This window comes from Amblyomma mixtum, chromosome 6 (genome assembly GCF_055824585.1).
Source record: "Amblyomma mixtum isolate Tamu chromosome 6, ASM5582458v1, whole genome shotgun sequence".
Classification (NCBI taxonomy): Eukaryota; Metazoa; Arthropoda; class Arachnida; order Ixodida; family Ixodidae; genus Amblyomma; species Amblyomma mixtum.
Genome location: NC_143017.1, coordinates 105,412,446 through 105,437,973, shown reverse-complemented (window position 1 = coordinate 105,437,973; position 25,528 = coordinate 105,412,446). Strand labels below are relative to the sequence as shown.

Below are 25,528 nucleotides of genomic sequence, written 5' to 3'. Positions count from 1 at the left end.
CTTACTTAGGCTTCTTGAAATATCAGGCGACTTGACGGTGCCACCTTACGCCCTCTCCGCCGCTGTGATTTTTTACTTGAGGACAGCGGTTTATCCTAAGTACTAATCTCGCCTTAGACGTTTAAGGCGACTTGAGCGGCGTCATTTCGATTTAGCCGTGTTTCATGCTTCGGGTGTCTTTTCCTGAAAAAAAAAAAAAAACGTCTTTCGCTTCGCCTTCACAGGATTTTGTGTTTTAACGCGCCAGCGTTAATGGCCTTGTGTCGCAGAAAAGCCGGTGTCGGCGTCGGCGCCGTTGGCCCTGAGCGAAAAATCTCAGAACCGTTAAGAAATAAAACGGAGTAGCAAATTTGTCGAGCTGGGGCATCGAACCAGAGCCTCCGGAGTGCGAAACGAGCACGCTAACCACTCCGCCGCGTCAGCTCGATGGTATGGAATGAAAAAAGGCGCGTTCAGTGAATACGGTGTTGTCTTAGAAGGGTGCTTTAGGGACATGTACTTTGGTGCGTATTAGTAATTATGAGCATGGAAATTACAGAAGTCGCAGTTAAGCATGTAGTAAAGTACGTTTCCGCTGCTTTTCCTGTTCTCTTGGCACGCATATAGCGCCATCAGGCGGCGCCCACTAAACCACTGCCTCCTCCTCCTCCTCGCAATGTACGCCACTGCCCCAACAGATAGCGCGCGACGGGAGCGCCTCCCGCTTGTCTCGTTCGGGCGCAGTGGGGCCGTGCGGGGACGCAGGAATCACGCGGTGAGCGGCGAACAACGCAGCGCACATCCAAGGCGCGTTCACCACGAAGCTTCTAATAAAGCTTTCAGTTGATAGCGCCGGTCCTGTTGTCCTCTTTTCTTTGTCCTTCGTCTTAGTGGTGTTTTTTCACAGCAACATGTACCAACTAGCTCAACTCTCCGTTTTATTGCGCCTTGCTGCCCGTTCGTTCGGCCCGGAAGCTATGCTGGCGTTCGTTTAGTTTGGTTTTTTGGTTTATTGGGGTTTAACGTCCCATATCGACTCAGGCTATGAGGGACGCCGTAGTGAAGGGCTCCGGAAATTTCGACCACATGGGGTTCTTTAAGTGCACTGACGTCGCACAGTACACTGGCCTCTAAAATTTTCACCTCCATCGAAATTCAGCTTACGCGGCCGGAATCGAACCCGCGTCTTTCGGGCCAGCAGCCGAGCGCCGTAACCACTGAGCCTCCGCGGCGGGGCGCTGGCGTTCGTGGCATCGGGTTTGTCGAAAACGATGTGCCGACGAACTACGACTGCAATTTTAGGCCTGCTCGTTTCGGCAAGGCGCCTGGCAGCGCTTCTACATGGTTTTCCGCTCCGCACGTCTGTTTCACTGTTCGTAGCATGAGCAGCATCCTTCTGCATATATGGGAATTAACTCGTTACGGTATCGCGTCATACCATCAAGGCGTAGCCTGAATGTCTCCTCCAATTTTTTTTACATGGTTCAGTATACGAGATGGGAACCAGCGCATTTTTTTACCCCATTTTGTGCGTATAATCGAATGAAAGCATCATTAAAGTTGAGGTTAGTGCGAGAAGAGAGAACAGTAAATATCGAAAAATCTTAGTGTTGCCGGGGCTAGTCACGTGCAGAAGTTATCTTCCAAGGAGCCAAAACTTTGCTATCCGAGCTGATCGTTTCTTATGCTTGAAGAACTTCCGTTCTTATCGTTTGGCTGGCAGTGAAATTTTTGAGAGGCCCATACTGGCAACTTTACGACCGTGAGGAGGTCTTCGTTGTTTTATTTGTCTTGCTTCTTTTGCTTTGTTGCTTTGAAGCGAGGTGGCTCGCTTCTGCCCCGAAATTACGATAAGAAAACGCATGAATGGAGAGGGCGCGAGAAGAGCTAAGCTTGTTTCCTTTTTTGGTAGTAAAAAGTTACGATGAGCAGTTTATTGCGTAAGCCTCCGCGTGCTCGGAATTTCGATGTCGAAAGCCGGTTCGTGAAAAAGTACTGGCAGGCTAGTTAAAGGTACTCCGTTTCTTTCTTTTCGTTTTTCTGCAGGGACGCTATGCATGATTATGTAGGCCGTGTCCTTACCTTTGCTAAGGATCTTTTTTTATCGCCTTGCCCAGCATCGCTCATTGATATTTTATCGCGCAGTTTTACGTTGTCGTTGCTTTTTACTTTGTCTTTTACCTGACTCCATGCACGTCCCATGGACATGACTGGTTATAAGCCTGTTTAACGGTGATGATGGTAGAGTAATCCATCGTGCGTTACTAATGCCGACTCTTTACCGATTTTGGCGCTGTAGATTTTTTTCCTGCATCCCGTACTTCATGCGAGTGTCCGGTGCCATTAATATTCTGTAACTCATCTCTCGCAGCGTTACGCTTGAGCCCATCTTCTATTTCGCGCGGAACACTCGAAACTTGCGTTGTAGCATCAAGGCGTCTCTGTGTGCTTGTTTGAGTATCTTGGTTTAGTACTCAGTTTCTCCTCGTGATGCCTGTTCATTGTCTGCTCTGCAGTGTATCCTAAATGGCCTAGTGTGTCCGGAGATGTGCTCGTTGATGATGATCTTATTTCGTAACGTTCTTTGGCGCTATTTAATCATCGTGGAATTAAAAGTAGAAGTTAGCGTGAACTGCTCGTCTACATCAGCACTGAGGGGTCGTTTCCGTAGTTCTCTGGTTCAGCTGTTAATGCGAAAGCATTTCTTGTATCATGAGTGGTATGTGCAGGACCTGTCGGCAGAGCGTGTCCGCACGAAAATGACCATTCTAAAAAAGAAATTCGCCGGCATTGCGATTCGAACCGAGGTTCTCTGTTTGCCAGTCGGACACGCAACGCATAGGCCACGTATGTTTATTTTTCCTTCTTTCATGGTTTTTATTTACATGGTTTTGTACAGAAAGGATATATATACATATGTATGTGTGTATACACACACAAAAAAATATTTACAGAGAACCTAGGTAGGCGCTACGTGGCAGAAACATGATAGTTAACATATTAGAACTAAAAGGCCGGTAAGGATATACAGCGCATCAGGAGAGGAAACCAATCCGGTAAAAAGTCAAATTCTTTGTAAATGTCCGTTACCTGCAGCAACATTCGGCTAAAATGAATTCTGTGCGAAACAACAGGTTCAACGTTGCGGTCTTGCATGCGCGTTTTCCAAAGGCTATGAAGTTCAATCAGAAGAATCATATCATAGGGTTTCGAGTCAGGTGTCAGTTAGAATTCTTGTGCAGGTAGGCTTACGGACTACGTACGAGGTGAGGAAAGTATAGTGAGAAATTATTTTTCTTAGACAAAAATGAGCCCTCCGGGCTGTAAACCGGGCGGTAATAGAGCGGAAATTACCGTAGTAGAGGCGGGAATGAGCGCGCGAGAATAGCAGCACAATACACGCAAGGCATGCTGATATATTAGCGCCAGAGAAAGGGAGCTTCATGGCACATTGGTCACGAGAGGAAAACCATCCACGGATTATCTGCGACATTGTTCTGAGGAAGCTACTGTGCAAGACGAAACAAAATCATATTACTTGAGTATTAGGAAAGCCTCAAATAATAAGGGCAGAAAAGACTAAGACTGATACCAGAAACGATGCGAAACCGATCTATTGTGGACAACACATCATCAATGCTGGGCTTGTCAATACAGAAAAATGCAAGATCGTCAGCATTTGCTGACTGACGACGCACTCCTCTGTTGTGTGGCCGAAACGCCGGCAGTCTTCACACCGCGGCGCACGACAGTGCCGACGAATGGCTACGAATGTTTCTCTTTTTAACATGTGCTTATGATATATTAGCTATGTGCTCTGTCACGTATTAAGTGTCACGTGACAACGATGACGAAAAACGTTGCTGAAAACGCAAATGCTTTCATATTTCTACAATGCAGTAGACTTCAGTGCTCTACAATTTTTCAGCCTGAGAACCGCTTTCTTTACCAAAAGTAGCCAGGCAACGGGGTTTGCTTCTCAGTCGTACACTGGAATCCTCATGACATCCCTAAAGACCAAAATGTGTCGAAAGGTGAGGGCAAGGGATTTAGAGCTTATTGGGTGCCATAAATGCTCCACTGCACGGCCAAAAAACAAACCTCATTGCCTTATTGCATTTTGCAGAAGAGGTACCTATGTATGTTTTTTTTTTCATTACTGTTTTAGTCTTTTCTGCCCTTCTTTTTCCGGGTCACCTAATACTCAAGTAATCGGTTTTTGTTTCGTCTTGCGCTGTAGCTTCCTCAGAACAATGTCGCAGATAATCCTTGCATCGGTTTTCTCTCATGACCAATGGGTCGTGGGGCTCCCTTTCTCTGGCGCTGATATCTCTTGTATGCTTTGCGTGTATTGTGCTGCTATTCTCGTGCACTCATTCCCTCCTCTACTACTGTAACTTCCGCTCTATAGTCTCCCCCTGGTTTACAGTCTGGAGGGCTCTATTTCGCCTAAGAAAAGTAATTTCTCTCTATATTTTCCGCTCCTCGTACGTAGTCCGCAAGCCGACCTACACAAGTATTCTAACTCATTTGATCCCAAGAAGCGCACAGTGCTGCGAACGTTTTTCATACCGAAAGCATAGCGGCCATTTTTCTACACGCATATTCTGCACTATGTCTCTGCACGCGGGGCGAAACTGCCAGTCAGTAGATTCTTAATGAAGGCGGGGCGATGCTACGATCGGTTAAGCGCGGGTCGGGCGAACATTCTTCGATATCAGTATCCCAGCAGCAAGTACCAGTAAGCTTACCATTCAGCTGTGCGATGGCGGAAAAACCGCTTACCTTTTAAAGAAAAAGAATTCTGATCGCTAGAATCGTGCTGGATGAAGTACTTTATGTACTTTATGATGGGCAATTTCAGCAATAAAATCTGCATAGTCTACACCTGTAGATAGTCTTGAAAGCACAAAACTGTTATACTTGTAGTTTGCGGATTATGTGCAGGAAAGTGCGGTATGTTCACCGCAAACGCAATATTATCAGCTAGTAAACCTATACCCGTTGCGGTGTGTTGGTGCAAATAGACGTCCTCGTTTTCTGTTGGCTGGCACGTGAAGACGGAGTAGTTGGCTGACTGGGAATCGACTGTTCAATAATTCATGGCTCGCGCTGGAAAACTACGCTTGGCGAGCAGTACACTCTAAGAAAAAAAGGTGTGATCTTAGTCTTTTTGGGGGGTAAAACACTTGTCGCTGAGCTGACACCTTTTTGGGGGTAAGGTTACGCTGTTTCTTGGAGACTAAGTATTTATGCTCTCGCACATAGAGTAATGTTACGCTCTAATAGCCTAAACTTGCACTGACATAAGAAGAGTAACTTTAAACCAGTTAGGTATAACATTACGCCTTTCTAAAAGGGGTAAATGTTAGCCTGAGGAAAGCATAAACATATCCTAGCATGCAAGGTGCAAGTTTGCACCTTTAGCAGGTAAATTTATGCTATGTATAGAAGTGCAAAGTTACTTTGTCAAAGACTAAACTTATACCGTCATAAACAGAGCAAAGTTTGCACCCCTGTGGTGCAAGCTTATACCCTTACATGATGGATAAAGTTACCCTTCTAGTGGTACAAAGTAATGCCCTACTGCAAGGGGTATCTATACACTACTCGGTGGTGTATTTATACTGTCCACACGAGAGCATTATTACCCTTCTGTAGCGTAAACCTGCCCACTGAATGCAGAACTAAAGTCGACCCATATGGTAGAAGCCCGAGTCTTTCTGGAAGTGCAGGCAGTGTCAAAATGTTGCGACGAATCTTTCATGTGAGATGGTCTGTGTCATTGTGTGTTCAGGTGCAGGTACTACTGCAGAATGTACACAAAGAATTCATAAACGAATCGGAGAAAGAAACATACCGTCATATTTATTTTGTCACATGCTACACCATATTACAGCAATGACCCTGGCAGTCTTCTTCATACAGGTGGAGGCAGTATGTACCATGTATTTGACCTGCACAGAGAAGAAAACATATAATGAATTTTGCAACCACAAAGCTCAGACGACGTGACCATGGGCTTAGTTAATTCAGGTCTAAAAGTGTAAACCACACAAAAGGCAGGGATAAATGGAAATGCATGAAAACAATGCCACAAGTGCAGGCTTCTGTTTATTATTGAGAACCAAAATCAGAAAAGATATGCAGGAAAAACAAAACATGTCCTAAATGGCAGCTACTTAATCACTCACATATGCTGACATTATCACAAGCACAGTGGCTTCTCAGGAAAAATCCAGAATATTGTGCCCAGCTGCACGGTCAGGCTGTAGGCATCCCGGATGCCAGACTAAGAAGAGGGTCATATCAAGAAACAGAAAAACATGTGCATGAAATGGAAGCTACTAAAAGGTGATAAAATGAAATGCCGTTTAACAAACCCTTCCCTCCATTCTCGTGTTTTTATTTCTCCGTATCTAGAGCGGTTAAGGTTTCATGCAGCCCTTGCTAACAATATGTCTCTGGTCTCTGATGCCATTATATGATTTGTTGCCCATACAGTGAATTTTCTTCCTAAAAGGGAAGTGTAGGTGATTATCTGAGCATCAATGAGTGATACTTCCAACTGTAATTTTCCCTACATATATTACCTGTGAATTCATTTCCAATTAGCAAACAGCAGGAAGCTTGTCCCTGTGATGGCATTTTTGGGTGCATTCCATTGTCACAGCCTTTCGATACAGTTTAAATACCTGGTGAAAGGCCTATGCACAAAGGCTATGCACTATAAATCTTAGTGTACCACTCCTGGAAAACAAAGAAAAGCTTTCGGCTAAATGTGAAATAATAGCAAGGGCAACTTACACATCTAAAGAATTGTCTCCATGCATGAGGTAACGTCATACCCAAAAAATTATTTGGACCACATTATAATACAGATACTTTTTATTCACGTTCATAGCCTGTTTCATACTACACCTCTACATTATGCCTGTGCAAAAAGCTTTGGTTATGGACTGGCCTTCACTGACAGACTACATTAACTACACAAGCAGCACAGAACAGTCTCCTTCTAAAGCACTATTTTTGCTTGAGGAAATTACAAATCTCGTCTTCTTATTTAGACAGTGCTGCTTCCTCCAATGCTTGCAGCATATGCAGCAGCAGTAATTCTCATGAATTACATTTTGCTGGCACAATAGAATGTTACCTTTACACATCTTTTCAGATTCTTAGCATAATGAAATTGTAAACACTGACTGACAGCATTCAAGAATGGCTATTAAAACAGTTGCCTTCCATATCTGCTGTCACATGCAGTGCACGTGACCTTAATTAAATTTTAAGTTCACTCCGATGTGAAATGAAACTAATATGGATTCATGTGAGTTATTGGAAATTATTCACATCAGTGAACAGCACCTTCCTACTCAAAAAGAAAGTGTGAACAGTGCAAAGAAGATTAACAGCCTCACGTAGCTGCATATCACATTAAGCTTCACATGCATAAACGGTGCTAGTCATATTAGCTTGGTAGCATGCCACCCTGCCAAGCATTACCATAACTGTGTCATTTTTTTCTGACGTCAGCAACATGGATTGTAGGCAGCGCCTCTCAAACTAATTCAGTATGAAATCTTTGCTGAAGTCCAGCCTACTTTTGCAGAAAAAAAACTGCATTTATACTTCATGTCATAAAAAGTGGTCACAATTAATCAAACCATTATTCAGAAATTCTTTCAGAACTAAGTCCTCGAAAACATTGAAAAGCTCTAAAATCTCTGTAATAGAATGGCTGCAGCTGTGCAAGATAGCATACTATGTTCACGGATGGACATCAAGTGATGATGAACTTGCAACAATGTCCCAATTACAGAAAAACATACATACCACACACATCTAGTCCCGGCCACTTGTACGGAATCCAGGCTGAACTTTGGTGCTAGGAGTGACAATGGTTGTGCACCTTTGCATCCCTCCTTCTCCCAGGTGCACTGCAATAGAGGTGTCATTTATAGCATTAGTGTAATGGTTAGTGATAACTTATATGTTCATTAAACCACGTAATGGCAGCACACATGGTCAAAAAACGACAGGAATAGTTTGAAAACGAGAAACAACTTTTGATTCCAAATTTTTATCCATTACAGCACTTGCCACATATTTATAACAGGCATAATTGACGCAGTGCACTGGCACAATAAGCCTAGACAAACTTCTACAGCACAATGGCCTATTACCAGTGAATTGTCACTAAGTGCCTAACATAATTAACACATTTTCTAACAGCCACTGCAGAAAAAAGAAAGAACTATACTGTTACTGCTTACGAGATTGACAGTATTCATTACAGAATTTTTTTTTCGTTGACAGATTACCGCAGTGCAACCAAAATCCTTATTGTTCTAAACAGAAAAGCTTAGATACTAGCGTGTTCTTCTATTCAACCTCTTAGAGCGACATCAAACCTAAAGTCTCACTCTTTCACAAGAGAATACAAGAGCACAAAAAGAGGTGACATAGACTGTACGCTTTTGTGAGCTAATGTTTATCCACCAACTAGCCCCGACCTTTTCACTAGTAAAAAGAACTAAACAAGTTCACTTTTCTCTATTAGTTCTCAGCCTGAGTGAAGAGCCAGTTACATATCAACTTAACACCATTAGCAAGCGCATCTTGCCATTCGAATGCAGTAAAACTGCTGGCATGATAAGTCACATTCTGGGTTAGCAAAAATATTGCAAGGTGTAAGCGAAAACGGCCGCATGCCAGGAAGCGCAGAGCACAAATGAGCTGCTAATTTCGTGCCTATGAATAAATAAATTTCACGTTTACTGTTTTATCGTTTGCTTGCTACTCCGTGGTAAAGAAAAAAAATTGACGCCGTCCATTCGCAAAAAAAAAAAAAAGCGGCCTGGTAGAAGGAGTTGCCTTGCACCGCTAAAATTATAAAGGGATTATGGTCCAATAAGAATCACATACAGTGCTGCAGTAGATGTGAGCACTGCGCGCAGTACGTGCCACAGAAGCGCGCACACTAATTTACTCGCCCCTTTCTGAACGGAGACTGCGGTTTGGACTTACCTTACTGAATGGTCGTGAGCAGGGACAAATACTTGGCGTTGAAGAGACGACCGGCAATGTTCTTTCGCACGGCAGACGAAGGATCAGAGCCTGCAGCGAAAGAAAGCATGAGAAAGACGCCGGCAGATTGCGCCGCTGCGATCGTGTGTTGTACACGATAGGCTCCCTCCGGCCGCACGCGACCGGCTCAAAACAAGAAATAGCAACAAGCAGCGGCTCGTGCACACAATCCATGATAAAAAATCTGTACTGAACACACCATAACTTGATGGCAGGAAACAACCCGTATGACCAAACGAAAATGTCACTTACTTGTACGGTTGAAATTGGGCGCAAAGAATCCGTACGATGAGGGCGCCGCGACGATCTGGCGTGCGCTGTTTCTTTCAGACGTTGACTCTTTCGCGAAGATGTCGCCCACTGCAGCGTCACACATCGATGAAGCTTGCACGATGAAGTAATCGCTGAACAGAACCTAAACGCACACAGGCCCGTACTGCAAGATGAAATGAGGAATGCGCGTCGCGACTTGCACGCACGGCACCCAGGCGCGGTAAACAGCGGCTTCGTCTTCGACTCTACGCGAGCGGCCAATCCAAATAGACAGGCACGTGATCTGAAGAGAGAGAAGGAAGAAACCAGGAGAAACTACAGAGGGTGTTGCTACAACCCATCGCCAGCCATCGCTTCCAAAGCTTGCTTCGCGCCATAGAGGAATTACAGAGGAGGTTTTCCTTCCTCCATGCTTCGTGCCTTTCTTTCGTTCCGCCGGACCCCGCGCTTCCCCTCTTTTCCTTTTCTCCGCTGACTGAAAGAACGTCTGCGTTCCCAGTAGTGTCCCAAGGTCAAGCCGCCCGCGTGCGGGCGACAACCTTTGGTCCTTGCAATGTGCTGGTAGCTTATTATTTTTGCATGCGCCTCTCTGCCCTTGTGGCACGTATTTTTCCGCGTTTTCGGCGTGCGCACAACTCTTCCGTTATCGGAGACAACGAGCGCGGCGAGACTCGTCTTATCAGTCCTTGCAGTATCCCTTTGAAGCTTTTAATGCAGCCAGCTATTACGCAGTATGAATTACGCAGATGCTGCCGTAAATGTGTGGCGTATGCAACAGAATAGTTTTCAGAGCAGCTGCAGCTTAAAGTTACGAGCATCATTCAGAAGTTCTCGTCAGCTCTCATTTACTACCGCGTACAGAAGGCACTGCGAAATATATATCAATAAACTGCCCTTCCTGTACTTCTAAATCAGTCATAGAACCGGCTAAGAAAGCGATGTGAATGCTGCAGCATTATTGATTCAATGTCAGGCACAGTAACAGTTTTAAATACTGATATTGCCGCGTGATATTGCTGCGAGAAATTTCAACTTTCTTTTGTGCTTATGGGGCCGCACGTGTGAGGAGAATCCGAAGAAAAAAACCGCTCTGTTCAAAAATAGTTTAACTCAATCGAAATAGACACAGCTGTAGAAATATTGATTTAATAAAGCCGCATCGAGTGATCAGAAGCGTCAGGCAAACAAAGGGGATTCACAACATTTGAACATTTGAGGAAGATGGCGCAGAAGAGGGCTTCAAACGACAGTCGACAACTGCTGATGCAGCAGTTCTCACCTCTCATCGTTCCAGTGTTCGCGAAGTTCTCAAAATTTTTTCAAAATGGGTCAACAGAGCAGAAATGGAGCACTGCCAGCGCTATGCCAGCAAGCATCCGTTAAGACGCTTCAACCGACTGGTTATTCGGGTGATTCCGTCTATTATACGCGCTTTCATTTTATTCAATATAGGCAGTTGCCACCGCTGAATTTATGCTTTTGTTAAAGATTGGTTCGTCAGTGCGATACAATGTGTCCTTTAGCTCAGTTTTATTTGTGCATACAAGACAAAAGTCTCAGTCATCCGAAGCAACTTACGATGATGAAGGAAAACCTGCCGGTTTATACGCCGTAGTTTCATTTATTTTCGAGCTTGGGTCTTCGGGCTGCGTCTATCTAGTGCAATGTACTGTTTAGTGCTTCTCATTAGCCTCTAAAAGAAAGAGTTATTTCCTGACGCATGAACCATTCCATAAGAATTCACAATGCACTGCCGCAATATAAGCGCCTTGATTACTGTTTCCTCTGACACCCGGTTTGTTGCGGAATTCGATGCTTCCATAGCGCTACAGTTCGAAAAAAAAATTGGAGGCAGTCAACTTCATTTCTGAATATCAATACTATACTTGAGTGCATTAAAGCTGCGCGGAACAACCTAAAAGCTAAAAGTTACGTACACGTACACTGAGTTTAAGCTAATTTCTGCTCTTGTAGGCGTGCAGCACAATTTCATACGCAAGAGAAGTTCGAATAGACTTAAATCGCGTTGGTCACCTCGCTCCCTGTTTATCAATTTAAAATAAGCTGAAATTGAATTGCTTCTATGTGAAACACTTGTACGCGCCAAAACATGATCAGGAAATGCAGCTATCTCGAAAACTGATTACTATGGGCTTCGCTATCTTGTGCCGAGAGAAAGGATCCGTACACTTGTTGGAAAGGAAACGTAGAAATGTCTTTTACGCTGCGTTGAGGAGTTTCCGAGCAGATGTACAAATGCTGGTGATCTCATAGTAGACCAGCAAAAGTGCGACTCTGAGGTCTGGCTCGTGTCTTGGGAAAAGTGCTCTAAACAAAAATGTACCTATATATATGGAATGGTCAGGCCACGTTCACAACTCAGTTCAGATGCAGAATTATTCCTTCCCTAGTTTCTTGCATTTTTGTTTTTCAGCGTTGTCAGTATTAGTGGTGAAGATCACGCGTTTATCAGCGAGTAGGGCTCTTTTTTGTTGTTGAAATGGAGCAGAAATATGAGAGTGCAATTTATTCGGGATTTGCGTTACATTGCATCTTCAGCTAACATAAAATTACAGCGTCAACAATCTCGCTCGTTCGTCTGATTTTGATTTATTAACTTGTATGCATGTTAACCTGAACCCTTTCTGTTATTCGTCTGTTATTTGCTTAGGAACATGTGCCACAACGAGGGGTTATTCGAAAAGCAGTGCACGTTATTCGAGATTGTACGGAGGGAATTAACCGCCCTGGTACTTATCGTACGCTATTAGAAAATGAAGAACAGCGCTGACTAATAGAGCTTACGCTGGCTGTGAAGCAAAACTGTTCCTTTTAAAGCTTTTATTACCTCTTTAATAAAAGCTTAACCACAAGCCGATATTATAAGCGCAATATTTTTCATGCCTCTGGTGTGTTGAAGCGCTAAACTGTTGATTTCGTTCAGAGCTGCGATTGGTCAGAGGAGTAACACAGCACCGATCATGCCGTATGTCTTTGCTGACTTACTTCTTTTTTTAAAACGATATCCAATCATGAGTATGAAAGCACATGCATCGAATATTAGTGATTATTTTGGTCGTTAGCAACCAAGAGCATGTTTGCATGCGTGATGGTTGTCGTGGCCGATCGCGGCCAATGCACCTTTTTTCAGTAACGTTCTGTGCATCCGCCAAGCCGCTTCGTCCGCCATTATTGCCGACCATGTCAGGCGGAGATGGGCAGAAGATCGCTGTACGTGTTCTTCGAAGAAATAGCATCTGGTCCCTTGAAGAAGCGAGGAGGCGCGGTCAGTGTCGCCAGCGCGGGTGAAAGGATCAATGTAGTGGGGGAGCGTGAGCCAGCGTAGCTTTTAACTATTGTCCTCAAAATAACCCCGCCACCCCGCTTTCGGGAGAGGGCCATCTTCGAGAGGGAAGGGAGGCGGTGAGGGCTGCATACTTTGCTGTACAGCGTCTTCGCGCAGAGGGAACACAGCTGGTTTGAAGAGTAAAAAAGGGGGTAAGTTTTCTGAAAGAGACTAACGGCCTCCACCACCTCCACACGGGTGTAACGATGCACTCTGCAAAGTGCATCTTTAGTCCATGCGCCTTCAGATAGCATAAGTCGTGAAGATGCACCCTTCTTACACCCTTTTTTCTTAGAGTGTAGTGCGCTGGAGTGCGTCCTATCCTCGTGTGGTTTGAATTGGTTCCACTTTGTTGTTGCTATAATTTTGCCCGCACAATGTTTCCAGCAGTTGAGTTGTTTTGCCGCAGAATGTGATATCATGGTCAGAACATTTGTGTTCTTTATTTCTACTGTGTAATCTATTTTTTGTTATTTCTTGTAACGATTTTCTATAACGCCTTGGCTGCTACTTTGCTCTGGACACTGGATCCGTTCATGTTTTCTCCAGTGTTTTAGAGCATCAGTGTTTCTTTTTATTGTTTTTACAGCCTGTGCGGCTTGCCTGATGGCACGGGTGATCAGGTTGACTCGAATGGCTCATAAATACAGCGGTTATTGGTTTCTCTCTCTCTTTTCTTTTTTGCTCACCTGCGCGGAAAAAGAGGCGAAGGAAGGTGTGTGTGCACGTGTGTATAAGGAGCCTTGGGTGGTAGCTGTCACAGCAGCGGCGAAGTATTGGTAACCTTTTTTTTTTTTTTTTTGAGGTGCACATATTGAACGAACGTCTGACGAGATGCGTTCGCACGCATAATATGCGACTGCACGCGTGAACTGCCTTAATCACTTCTGTCTGCACGAGTGGCTGGCCGTGGTTGGAAATGTTTGCCGTGGGATCCCCAAGTCAAGCTGCGCTGCCTATTTCGTATTCGCCAGGTCAGCTCTCATTTGGGCTTGGTCTCGAGGCCGTTTGCATAAACAGGTTCGGTGGTGACTTCCTTATCCCGCTGCTGTGGCGCGTCTCTTTCCATCTGTTCATCCTCTCGATCGGCTCAGGCGCCAACTTGGGGCGAGTCGTGGTGATTTTATACATGCCTCGACCATGTGGTTACTTTCCTGCACTTTGCGCAGTCACGTGGTACGCTTTGAAACGCGCCGTGGAAGGAGATAAGTTGGATAGCAGAAAGGGCGCTTGTCATCTTTCCTTTCCGGCAAGTGCGCAAGATGAAACGTCGGAGCTTAAAAGTAGAGATTTGTGCTAAGCGATCATGTTTCTTGGAGTTTCTAACTTCACGGCCGACATTTGCAAGCGCCGCCGGATCCATGCCGTGGACATCATTTATTGCAGAGCCTGCAATGCGCCACTTTTCTTTTTCGTTTTCGTGTCTGCTTCATCATTATCTCATGCATGCCTCCGTCATTGCAACTGAGTTCGTTGTAGACGGTGGCAAGTTAACTTCAGCTTTAGCGAAGGCCGCTATTTTCGGTCTTTTTTTCTTGGCCGCCATCGTGGCTACATGACCAGTTATGTGCTTTAAACTGGCAAAAAAAAGAAGTGTGATTGGTCAGAATAGTTTAAGTTTAGACATGCGTCGGGGGGGTTTGAAGAGAAATCTGACTTCCAAGACATAAACGCCTTTACCAGACTTGTATTGCGATCAATAAGCGGTCAGCCCGTGCTTGCTGCATTATGAGGAGGCACCTGATTTTGCTGTAATCGATTTTAGCGGTCTGGCAGCGCAGCCTTAATCTCCGGACGCGCTTGTTAAGTGTCGCATGGATTATAAGCATTACAAACTTTTTGCCAAACTAGACGATGTGTTCCTAAACATGACTTCGCTGCTACTTTTTCCTGTTCGCAGGAATTGCGTTTCGCAGCTGCTCGAATTCCCTCGCGCCTGCCTGTAATTAAATTCCACGCAGCGATAAATGCGCTTGGCCGTGGTTATATGACCCGGCAGTTCAGGAATTCCCAGAGCAACGAATTATGGATTTCTTTTATCTTTATTTTTGGGCTTTGTAGGAGTGCTCCTTTAGCTAACCATCTTTGTGGTTTCGTTGACAAGGTGATCTACAGAGTTGTAGTTCTCGTTAAGACTGCGCTGGTTAACCTGTACGGAGTAGACTATTTCTTCGTCGAAAGAATGCGAAGCCTGCACGAATCTTGGTGTTGTTTAAAGCTTCGTAGGGCCCTAGAATGATGTTCAGTAACATAACTGAAATTTGCATCATCCTAATGTTCTGATCAGAGCTCCGCGCCCTGCTGTGCGCTGTGAAGTGAATAAGCCTTTTTATGTTCATCGCCTGCTGTTTTCTTTCCCGACTTGTACGCAAGCCGGCCCATTCCTCATCACTTCATAGGCTTTTCTATGCTCCGCAATTTTTTGTTTTGTTTAGTGCACTGCCTTCGTATCATTTATCTTGTTTTTATTATGTCAAGATATCGTTTTCTTTGTTATGTCCGACTCCTTTTCTTTTTTTTTTTCGGTGATATTACCAGAGGTCGGCCCGCTGTGGATAAGGAAAGGAGCTGGGCACGGAGCAAAGTTAGGGAAGTGCGAAAGCTCGCGTGTGCCGAAATAATGGGGCCCGCTGCGTATAAAAAGAAAAACAAACAGCGAAATGCGTTTAGGTAGCTTGAATTAATTCGCTTTGACGTCCGTTCTGAGAGTCTTTTGTGGTCGGTGCGTTATCTCGCTTGCGCAAAAGGCATGTAATACTAACGCGCCTAATGTTTTCGGTCAGCTAATTCGGTTGTACCTCGTGATGGCCCTCCTAACTCCCTTTTTGCGATAGCATATGCTGGACTGGATATGTTCTGCTCGTCACGCAGACTAGACGACCGTGCCCAATTGCTATGGAAACAGGCTGCATAAGACTGGCATGAGATAGCCACCCACTTCATTTTACATCGCAGGGCCGCTGATTGCGCTCCCTCTCTCTCTCTCTTATTTTTTTTTTTTCAGAAATGTCGAATGAATTCGATTATTCTAATATGTTTGCATTTTTGTTTGCTTTTTTCAGGTACGTGACGCATTTCTTTGCCGCAGTCGAGGAACCGGCCGTGTACAAAGTGTACCCCTCAGGTGTGGTGTGTTTTCGCCTGTTTCTACCAAAGCTTCTAGTTCGTCTGCTGACATTAGGTCGAGTGCCATAGCGCCATTGCAGGTCGAACAGTGCCACCGGAACTCCGTGTCTACTATGAATTCGCTTGACTTTAAAGTAGTTGCGCCATTACCAGTGCCGAGCAAACTGTCTGTTTCGAGTATACTCCTAATGGCGTAGATTGGGAACGCTTGAAGGCGAGGAAAGAAATAACCGTATGCAGCCTGGAAAAGAATCCCTTTTTGTTTCAGTGACGCGGGTGCAGCCATATCACATAACTGGGCTGTTCCTTTAGTAATAATAATTGGCCCTGCCGCTGTGGCTCAGTGGTTGCGGCGCTCGGCTGCTGACCCGAAAGACGCGGGTTCGATCCTAGCTGCGGCGGCTGAATTTCGATGGAGGCGAAATTCTAGAGGCCCGTGTACTGTGCGATGTCAGTGCACGTTAAAGAACCCTAGGTGGTCGAAATTTCCGGAGCCCTTCACTACGGCGTCCCTCATAGCCTGAGTCGCTTTGGGACGTTAAACCGCTATAAACCAAACCAGTAATAATAATCACGGATAGTTTGGAGGGCGCAAATAATCCAAAACAATTGATTATAGAAGCGAGCAAATTCGACTCATGCTATTTAGTAAAATCTTTTTCATCGACACTAGTGGTTTACGTGAAGCAGAGCATTGGAACTGGTTCGATAAGCGTACAGCTAGAGAACTCTGAACGCTTGATTTTGTGGCATCAATTTTGCGTCCATTTTCCGGGTCTCTGAGGAGACGCCTAAGCAGTAGGGCGTGCAAAGACGCTGGGAAACAAAAAAGGGCATTGCGTAGAGTGGAAAATCGGAACACAGGCACCACAGTTGAAATAAGAGAACCGTCATACGCGACCTGCCGCGTCTCGCTCACTTTTTGTCCACTTTCATTTGTTCAGAATTCTGTGGAGCACATGCGGGCTGTTACAGTGTCATTAATTTTTTTTTTTAGCTTTTATTTGTGTCTGATTTTTGGTTTTGAGCTTTTTTTATGGAATAAATGGTGTTTTAGGGGCAGGGCACGCTAGCGATGGCAAAATGGGCTTTATTCTCTAAGAATAGGACCTCCGATCTCAGAAGGGATCACCGGAGGCCTTGAGGAAGCGCCGGCTGCTTCCTCAACCTACGGTTTCTCTTTTTCTCTCTCTTGGGCTTCACTTTATCGGTTTTCGCTCGCTTCCTTTGCTGTGCGTACCCCTCTTTGCGGATGCGTTGTATTGGGTATATTGGCAATAATTGGTGTTTAATGATAAAAGTTGGCTCAGTGCCCGTCTCGTTTCTCGATGAACGGAACCGTGTCGTCTGAAGGGAAGAAGGTTTGTGGGAACAAGAAAAGACAGAAAAAGGGGCAGTAGTGGAAGGCTCGGGAACAATTTCGGCTACCTGGGGATCTTCAACGTCCTCTGATATCGCACAGCACACGGGCGCCTTTTGCGTTTCGCCTCCATCGAAACGCGGCCGGGTTCGAACGGGTACTCAGCCTGATTACCAGAGCGCTTTAACCCCTAAGCTACCGCGGCGGGTGCTGATGCATTGTGCACGCCCTACAGCTTAAATTTAAGAGGTGGATCGAAGGGCTGTCTTATTATTTTGGTCGATGTAGTGCTTTTTATAAAGCTTCTCTGCGTGTGCACTTCCGGCGTCCAATCTGCCATCGGCAGGTAGCTTTATACAGGTAGCTTTCTCTCGTTGGATTGCTTATCGAGTCGTTAATCACATGAGGGCGCTACTGCCTTACTGCGTTTAATTTAAGCTTTGGCGTGGTTTGGCGCTGTAAATTTTGTTAAATAGGGCATAGTGTCTCAAACAGTCACTTTCGATTTCGTGTGGTGCCGGTAATGCATGGCTCATTTTGTCGAAGTAAAATCAGTTCCATGCTCCGCTTCAACGTGGGGCTTTGGTATTTCATACGGTATGCCTAAGGGGTGGTGATTCTGAGCTAAAAGCTCAGCTTGCGGCTTGGATTGGTCCCGATTGCCAGCTTTTCTATGAGTTATTGGAACTTCACTGTGTCTTTAATCAGCGTTACCAGGCAGCTCATCAGCCGGGCTGCATCCTTTCGTTCGGCTCGCTGCTGGTGCTTCTGTAGATGCTAAGGAAAAGTGCGCCCTTGGAAATGTACCCTTTAGCATCCGTATTTTTTTTCTTCCCACGCACTATGGGTAACATGTCTGGCAAGCGTAGCATCCTCACACCGACCTGGTGCGGCACACGCAGCTTCTCTCACGTCCTAATTTGTTACAAGCAATGAGCCGTCGTTTTTCTTCGTTTTTCCTTCCGTGCGCCTTTCGCGCTTTCAAGCGAATGAAGGGAACGTCCGAACAAAATCATCCACCGCCTCTTTGTCGTTACCATGCTCACGGGAATCGTGTCGGAAAGCATAAAGGTCCTCACCAGGCGCTGGTCGCGCCTGGCGGTCGCGCTTTTCCACCGAGGTGCCCTGAACCACGCACCAAAAAGCACTCGTGTCTCTCCTTCCGGCGCTTAGTGACGAAGGATGCTGCGGGCCGGAGGCCAAAGCGCGCTTCATTTCTTATGGCGACGTTGTGAGCCTCAGCGCTCTGCGTGAGGCCCAAACATTGTTTCTGTTCTGCTGTGTTTGCCTTCGGTCGGCTCTTGCGCTCGGCTCCTGCGCTTGGCTTGCTCTTTGAGAACCCTAGTTACTCGGGCGTCCTTGTTTTGCGCAGCGGCACGCAGCAGCTATCCTTTGTTGTTAGCGGCGGTGCACGTTTTTTAGCGGAAAGCGCTCTAGGTCCGCTACTGAACATTTTTACCGTGTGGCGAAAACATACAGTGACAAGAATGAAAACTGATGTCCACTAGTGTGCGCTGTTGATTGAATAGCCGGTAGACTCTACTAGCTCATGTCGTCCGTGTTTCTTACCTCGCTGTGTTTTGCGTCCAGTGTAAATGTCACCATAGGCGAATTAGCCTTAACCAGACTTCTGATCAAAGCTGGACGGACCAGTTGTTTCTTCAACGCCAGCGATCGAAGAATCAGCGGTATGAGGTCTCGTGAGGGTCGTGTGTTCGGCAAAGGCAACTTGCACTTCACAATCGTTGGAGTTGTGCTATGAAGGAAAGCGTGAGGCTCGTAGGTTGGCGCAATGGCAGCTTTTGAAACACGAGCGTGTTGAAGTGCGCGTGCAAGTTGTGGGTGCAATAAGTTTCAGTGTCGCGTTTGGCTTGTTCACCGGACTCTTGTAGGGTGACTTCCACTGTGGCGCTTCTTCATGATAGGCGCGTGCCCATTTGCCCAGAAGACTGCTCTTTGAATGAAGTGGTGCCCTGCGTTAGTGTGGGCTTTACCGTCGTTTTACGTGGGAAGAAACCCTGCGAGCTCTTTTCACGTCCTTGTGGCGCTGTTTGCCAGCGTTTAGCGCTTTTGGCGAGCTGGATATATTGTACTGCAGATGCGATGTATTCGAAGCATCTCAAGGAGTTAACGGCTCATTTGCCGCAACTAAGCAGGAAGAATGGATGCTTTCGTTTAAAAGAGACTCGCATAGCTTTTTGGCGAGGAGTCGTTTTACCCTGAGCTGTGTCCAGTGTGTGCAGCAGTCGTTATCTGGCACTTGTGGAGCCTTGCACTCGACTCTTAAATAAAATATGAAGAAAACAGTTCTTCGCAAATTCAACGCTGAACAGGAGCGGACGCATACGGCGCCATCGTGGCGCCACGAATGCATTAGCTGCGCGTTGTGTTTACCTTTTGTCGTGTGATAAGGTACGTCAGCTGGACCGTCCGCTTGGAAACGCGACGGCGTCTCTGGAGGGTCGTGGCTGCATTGTAATGTCGGCCGGCAAGCCTCACCAAGCGGTCTCGGGCGTGTTGCAGAGTGCGACCAAAGCGCGCGCATGTTGTGTAATGCATAATTCATTGCGGGGTGCGAATACCGCGGAGGGAAGAATGTTTTGGGCATTACTTTCACTGCATCCGGGTCGCGCTCCGCTAATGAACAAGCTTTTTTGTTTGTCGTTTTACAGATTCCGACCCCGTATTGTTCGCCACCACCACCACCTCTATAGGTTTACCTGCGCGCTTAATGTCGCAAAGCTGGCAATTATAGTAATTAGGCTGGCTGCTTTAAGAATGAGGAGATACTTCAGCCACTATCCCTGCTTGACGTGGACGCGGTTTGCTACCGTCTCTTGGAAGTCGCGAAGATGACAAGGCGAAAAGGTGGACAAAACATTACAGGAAGGGGTAAAAAATCCATATTAAGGATTGCAGTCGTGCTACAACTTAAACCTGTGTGCTGTATGAAAACTTTTGACAAAGCTACTGTAGAAAAGCGAATCAGTGAACATAAGATCGTTGATTCCATGTCTGATGATGGTGATGAATTTAATGGCGCAAGGACGGTTTGACCTACAAGCGCCATGGCACGAGGGTCTTTTTTTTTTTTTTTGCCTACACAAGACGGTTTCTTTTTGGCAAGATAGAGTCAAAGAGATTTTCCAAGCAACATCCATTTTGTAACCATTTGACGCCAGAGAAGCCGAGCACCAATCCAGTGAAAAGCTTGTACCCATTTGAAAACCGATGTGTACTCAATTCAATTTTCAATTTACCCGGTGGCAGTGGCGACTGCGGAGTTTTCCACGCACTGCTCCTGAAGAATAGATTCAGTCTTCGAGAAATGACAAAACTGGAAGGAAGTGAAAAATAGAGAGTACCGGATATATAATAACGAACCAAATGGAAACGCATTTAACGGCATGCAGGTTTAAGGTATCAATCTTTTTTTTTCTCATAAACAGTTTCTTTCATTTTTCTCCCTCCTTGGTTTGCTTTATTGTAGTTGCTCGCTTTTACCTGACTAGGAGTTGATTTTTCATACTTTAATTTGTCAGTTTTGCTATCTTGCTTGTATGCTACCCCCGTTCCATGCATTCAATGTAATTCCTGACGTGGCTTTGTAAGCGAGAGCGCAAAGAAACAAACATGCGAAGTTTACGAGATGAGCACTTATATCTCGCTTGGCAGAGGAGCGAAGCCGGCGTGTAGCATACCCTGAGCACCTGTAGTATGAGGGATAACACTGGCAGAGTTTCTGTCGAAGAAATGCGGGCGCATTGTTTATAGCGGTGGTCTTGAGGGTGAAGTCTGAGTGAGCAAAAAGAAACATACAAAAACGAAACACAGTTTATCGCGGGTGCCATGTCACAAAAACTTACGTTGCCTGCACGTGCTATGCCCCACATACAACGCCTCAGCCTGGGACTTCGTCTTTCTGCTATTTTGGAGGCTCTGTCTTTTTGGCTAGCTGAACTTTGCTGGCTACCACCTTTCTGATCTAATAAACAACTTTGCTTGCATTCGAGCTTTGGCGCGGGAACTAACGAATTCGCTCACTGGCGATTACGTCGCCGCGATGAATGCAATGCTCAGAATGGGAATAGTGGCGAGTCCTGCTCGTTCGAATGCCGAAAGGGACGCAGCCCAGCTTGAAGCGATTGCGAAGAAATCGACGGCCGGCGCCAGGAGAATTGGTCCGAGCCGATTGCGCCGGTGTATTTATGCGACGCGAGTACAAGGGAAGCGCATTAGGCGCTCACGAAAACAGGAAGCAGTGCGGCAGTTAACGGCGCTCTGCTCAGCGGAGGAGTCGAACCAGGAGTCGGCGAGTCCTTGGGGAGGGCGGCTACTGCGCCGATCGAGACCGCGTACCTGGGCGGGCTCCTCGGGGACAGATTCTGTGCCGTATTTCATGGGGCGGGGAGGGTGGAGCGCCAGCGTTAAGCGCATGTTTGTGTACTTCTTTTACCTAGCTGGATCGATTATTTTTGCTAGCTAGGACGTTTGCAGGAGCTTTAAGGAAGTGGATTATTCGTCACGTCTCGAAGTCAGTAAACAACGTCGTCTAACGAAAGGTTTTTTTCGGGAGGTCCTCGCTTTTATTTTGCTCACTTGTATTATGGCACGAAGAATGGCGCTGCTCTCAAGGGAGCCTTTGTTGCCGTTACTGCACGTATCTTCAGAAGCTGAGGCGTGTACTGGAGCAGGGGCGTGTTGACTGCAATTCGGGTATCAAACTGCTGTCAGTTACTCTTGCCATCTTGTTGTTTGTTCTGCTTTGCATTTCCCTATAAGCAAGAAGTTGTGTATAGGGAATCTATGCCCAATTTCTTTGACATCCTGCGTAGGGAAATTAATGGAGCATGTAGTTCTCGTCCGCCTTCAAGAATACGCTGAGGACAATAATTTACTTCCAAGCTCCATGCTAGACTTAGGGCTAATCTTTCCACCCAAGATGCTATACTGCAACTAAGAATACGCTGAGGGCAATAATTTACTTCCAAGCTCCATGCTAGACTCAGGGCTAATCTTTCCACCCAAGATGCTATACTGCAACTAAGAATACGCTGAGGACAATAATTTACTTCCAAGCTCCACGCTAGACTTAGGGCTATCTTTCCACCCAAGATGCCATACTGCAACTCAAGGCAGACATAGTAGACCCGGAACGTTGCAGAGGAACGAAAGTCATATTTGGCTTGGTTTTAAACAAGGCTTTCGATAGCGTCACGCACAATGCTATCTTAAAGAATATCTCGAGTATTAACCCAGGAGAAAGAACTTTCTATTACATAAAGTCATTTTTGAGTAACAGAACGGCAGAGCTAGCAGCGGGAGAGGTGAAATCACATCCTATATCACTGGGAGATAAAGGAATGCCAGAGGGTTCAATCCTATGGCCCTTCAAGAAGCTGTAGAAATAATATAAGACCTGGCTGGTAAAGCTGGCTAACCTGCTCGTCCTCTAAGTCCGAATTATTCGTAATCAGGCGCACAGCAAGAAGCGATCGAGCCAAAAATTGTAAGCCTCCGTCGCCACTTAACATCTGGGTGGAAGGGCTCCCTCTAAAGGAAGTTCAATCTACAAGAATCCTGGGACTATTCCTTCAGTCATACACGAGGACAAGAAAACGTTAGAATGACTCAGTCAACATGACAGTAAGACTAAGCAGACGAATTGGCAACAAAAGGTCGGGAGTGAACAAGAAAGAACTCTGCAGATTAGTACAAGCATTCGTACTGAGCAGGCTTGTCTACGTACTCCCATACCTGAAATTAGACATCACTGGAAACGCCAAAGTAGAGGTATAATTGGACACGGATGTAAGGTTGCACTGGAGCTACCGAACTGTACTTCCGCCGAAGGCCTCCTGGGCCTAGGAGTACTCAACACCCTGTGCGAGTATAAGGAAGCACACTCACGAATGCAACGAGGCCGGCTTTCCCTAAGGAAGGCCATACTTGCTCGCCTAGGACTAGGCATCGAGCTGCCACCACTAGGCACCAAGACACAAATGCCTGAACGAATCCTGAGCAAATACTAGTCACGCCACTGCATCAGAATATGCATCCTGCTCACCTCGAGGGGAGAAGGATAGCTAGTGCAAAAGCTCTACACAGAATGTACAGCCAACATGAACAAGCACAAGCGTTCGCACTAGCGGCGGTGGACCCGCAAGGCCGACTGGTATGATATGCATGAGGCAGCATTTTTCAGGCAAGAATGCACATATTGGGTCGAACAAGAAACTTAGAACTGTTGAGTTGATATGGGTCCCGGCTCACTCGAGGAATCCTTGCACCGATGCGGCACACATTAAAGCTAGAGTATTCGGCAGCCGAGCAGGGGACGCGATAGTTACTGCAAGTTTCTCGAAGGACGTCCTTGCATCATATCGCGGCATTACCAATCATTTCAAACTAAAAACGAGGATCCCCCCCAGACAAAACCGTAGCTAAGGAGCAGAAGACCACCTGGAGGCGACTCCAGACGCGATACTTCATGACTCCTTACTATCAAAATTCTCTCCCGTTGATTACACCCTTAATGTACACTGTGTCGCGAAATACTTACGATCACATATTGTGTTTCATTTTGCCTGTCTTTCGTTCAAGTTTCGCACTTTCGTTCTTTCAAGATGCAATACCAACTCGTCCTCTGCGCTATGCTGCTACTAGAGCCGCCAACAAATTTTCCTGACAGCGAAAATTCTGCCTTGTTCTATAATTTGGCAGTTTATGAGGAACCGTGAGCTTTCGCGGGGGAATCGGTACCGCACGTAAATAATTGTAAATTGTTAGGTTTAACGTGCCGAGTTCACAGTCAGGCTGGAAGGTACGCCGCAGTGGAGGGCTCCGGGGTAAGTGAGACCACCTGGTATCCTTTAGGGTGCGCTGACTTTGCACAGCGCTCGGGTGCTTTTGTATTTTTTCCCCATCGGAATGTGGCCGCTGTGGCCAAGATCGAAGCCGCGACCTTGGGATTAGCAGCAGAACTTCAAAGCTACTGAGCCACCGCGGCGGATATATGTTTGCTACCAAATTCCGGTGTGGACTAAAAGTCTGAAAGCTAAATTTTTACAACTAAGAGCATGTTTCGTGCGTTAGTGCAGCACAGTGCAGCTGCCGGCATGTCGGATTTCCTGCTTGTTTGGCGCGTTTCCGTCGAGTGTTTACCCGCCCAGTTTTCGACGCTATCGTTGCGAGATTGGGGAGGGCGTGGCGCAGACTGTCGGCGGAGAAGGTCTGGGCGGTGATAGCACTCCTGTCAAATATGCACGCCGTTCACATTAGCTAATAGAAACGCGCGAACGCGCGGCGCACGGTACCGTCCTCGCCGCTAAAGAATGCGCACCGGCGTAAGCGGCGGAGTTACGACCACGTTCCGCTCGGGCCAGGCGCGCGTTCTCGAGCCTCGCTCATTTTGAAGATAACGAGCTGCATGGGTCTCACGCGCCCGTGCGCGGCTAGCGCTGGTGTTCCATCTGTGGCGGTGAGGAAAGACCGTTGGAAACACCGCGGCGTTTAGAAGTTGTCCATCGTAAGTTGCAGCGCCCATCAAAGCTCACTGAGGCCGAATCAGCTTTAGTCCGCGCTTTGGCGTTCCCACTTATCGCGTAGCTTGCGTCATTTTCACTCATGCCACGCCTCCACGAATGAGACGCCTGTCGGCGGCGTCAACCGCATGCGAGTGCTGCGGATCACGCTCCGCGTTCTGAAAGACGAGCGCAAAAAGCACTTGCGTCTCCCGTCGCGAAAATGTGTGGCTGGAAAAGAGAAAGGCACCTGTGCCCCGGGGGCGTGGCTGGACCCTCCAAAACTTGGCTCTTCTTGAACGACCACCATTTTGAACTGTGTTCCCAGCAAGCCTGTCGTGCATTTTTTAATTTTTTTTTTGCCAAGCGGAGCGGGTTATGGCTTAGTCACTCCGAAAGTATTCATGTAAATTGGGTGTGTGCCAGCGCCGCGCTGTTATATGGCCAACTAAATCTTCCAAATTTTGACACATGGCAGGTATAATTATTCGGAAATGTCGCACAGGGGTTGGCACGTCAGTGATGAGCACGCTCGTGCATTCCTTTTTTCTGAAACCTTCAGCTTGAACTCGTTCTCTGATTTAGGTATTGGAAATTCTATTTGCCGGCGTGACACGGCCCTTTGAATTGAGCTCGTTTCGAGCAGCCCAAGGTGTGCTGGTGATCGTAGCTGAGAAACGCTTGTTAGTGCAAATCGTCTTCGGTAAACCAGTGCCGTCTATTGGCGTCGCTTGCCCCTTCCCTGAAAATCTCGGATCTTCTGAGTGGATGGCAACAGCCATGCCAGACGGTGGATTCTGTTGCGAAGCCCCCTCTCTCGCCCACCCCTGTGGG

General features: G+C 46.4%; 1 protein-coding gene and 1 long non-coding RNA gene across 7 annotated transcripts in view; one reads left to right on the top strand and one right to left on the bottom strand.

Annotated features, from left to right (window-relative positions):
* The window catches only part of LOC149339902 (uncharacterized), a 553,936-nt gene that overhangs the window by 302,373 nt on the left and 226,035 nt on the right, over positions 1–25,528 (top strand). Inside the window, exon 18 of one of the 6 annotated variants that reach the window (XR_016283569.1) lies at positions 15,748–15,809. The exons of 3 other annotated variants lie outside the window; for them this stretch is intronic. Coding sequence is in view for 1 of the 3 variants with exons in the window: in XM_089548584.1 (XP_089404710.1) it covers positions 19,844–19,885 (42 nt within the window). In the remaining 2 variants the exon portion in view is untranslated. Of the gene's footprint in view, positions 1–15,747; positions 15,815–19,843; positions 21,056–25,528 lie in introns of those variants that run through there. 2 more of the 6 variants (XR_016283568.1, XM_089548584.1) reach the window with 2 other exon arrangements.
* LOC149339905 (uncharacterized) lies at positions 5,822–9,614 on the bottom strand. The gene is made up of 4 exons (XR_016283567.1): positions 9,319–9,614; positions 9,007–9,096; positions 7,813–7,916; positions 5,822–5,936 (listed from the first exon to the last, which is right to left on the bottom strand). It is a non-coding gene; the product is annotated as an uncharacterized LOC149339905 (long non-coding RNA).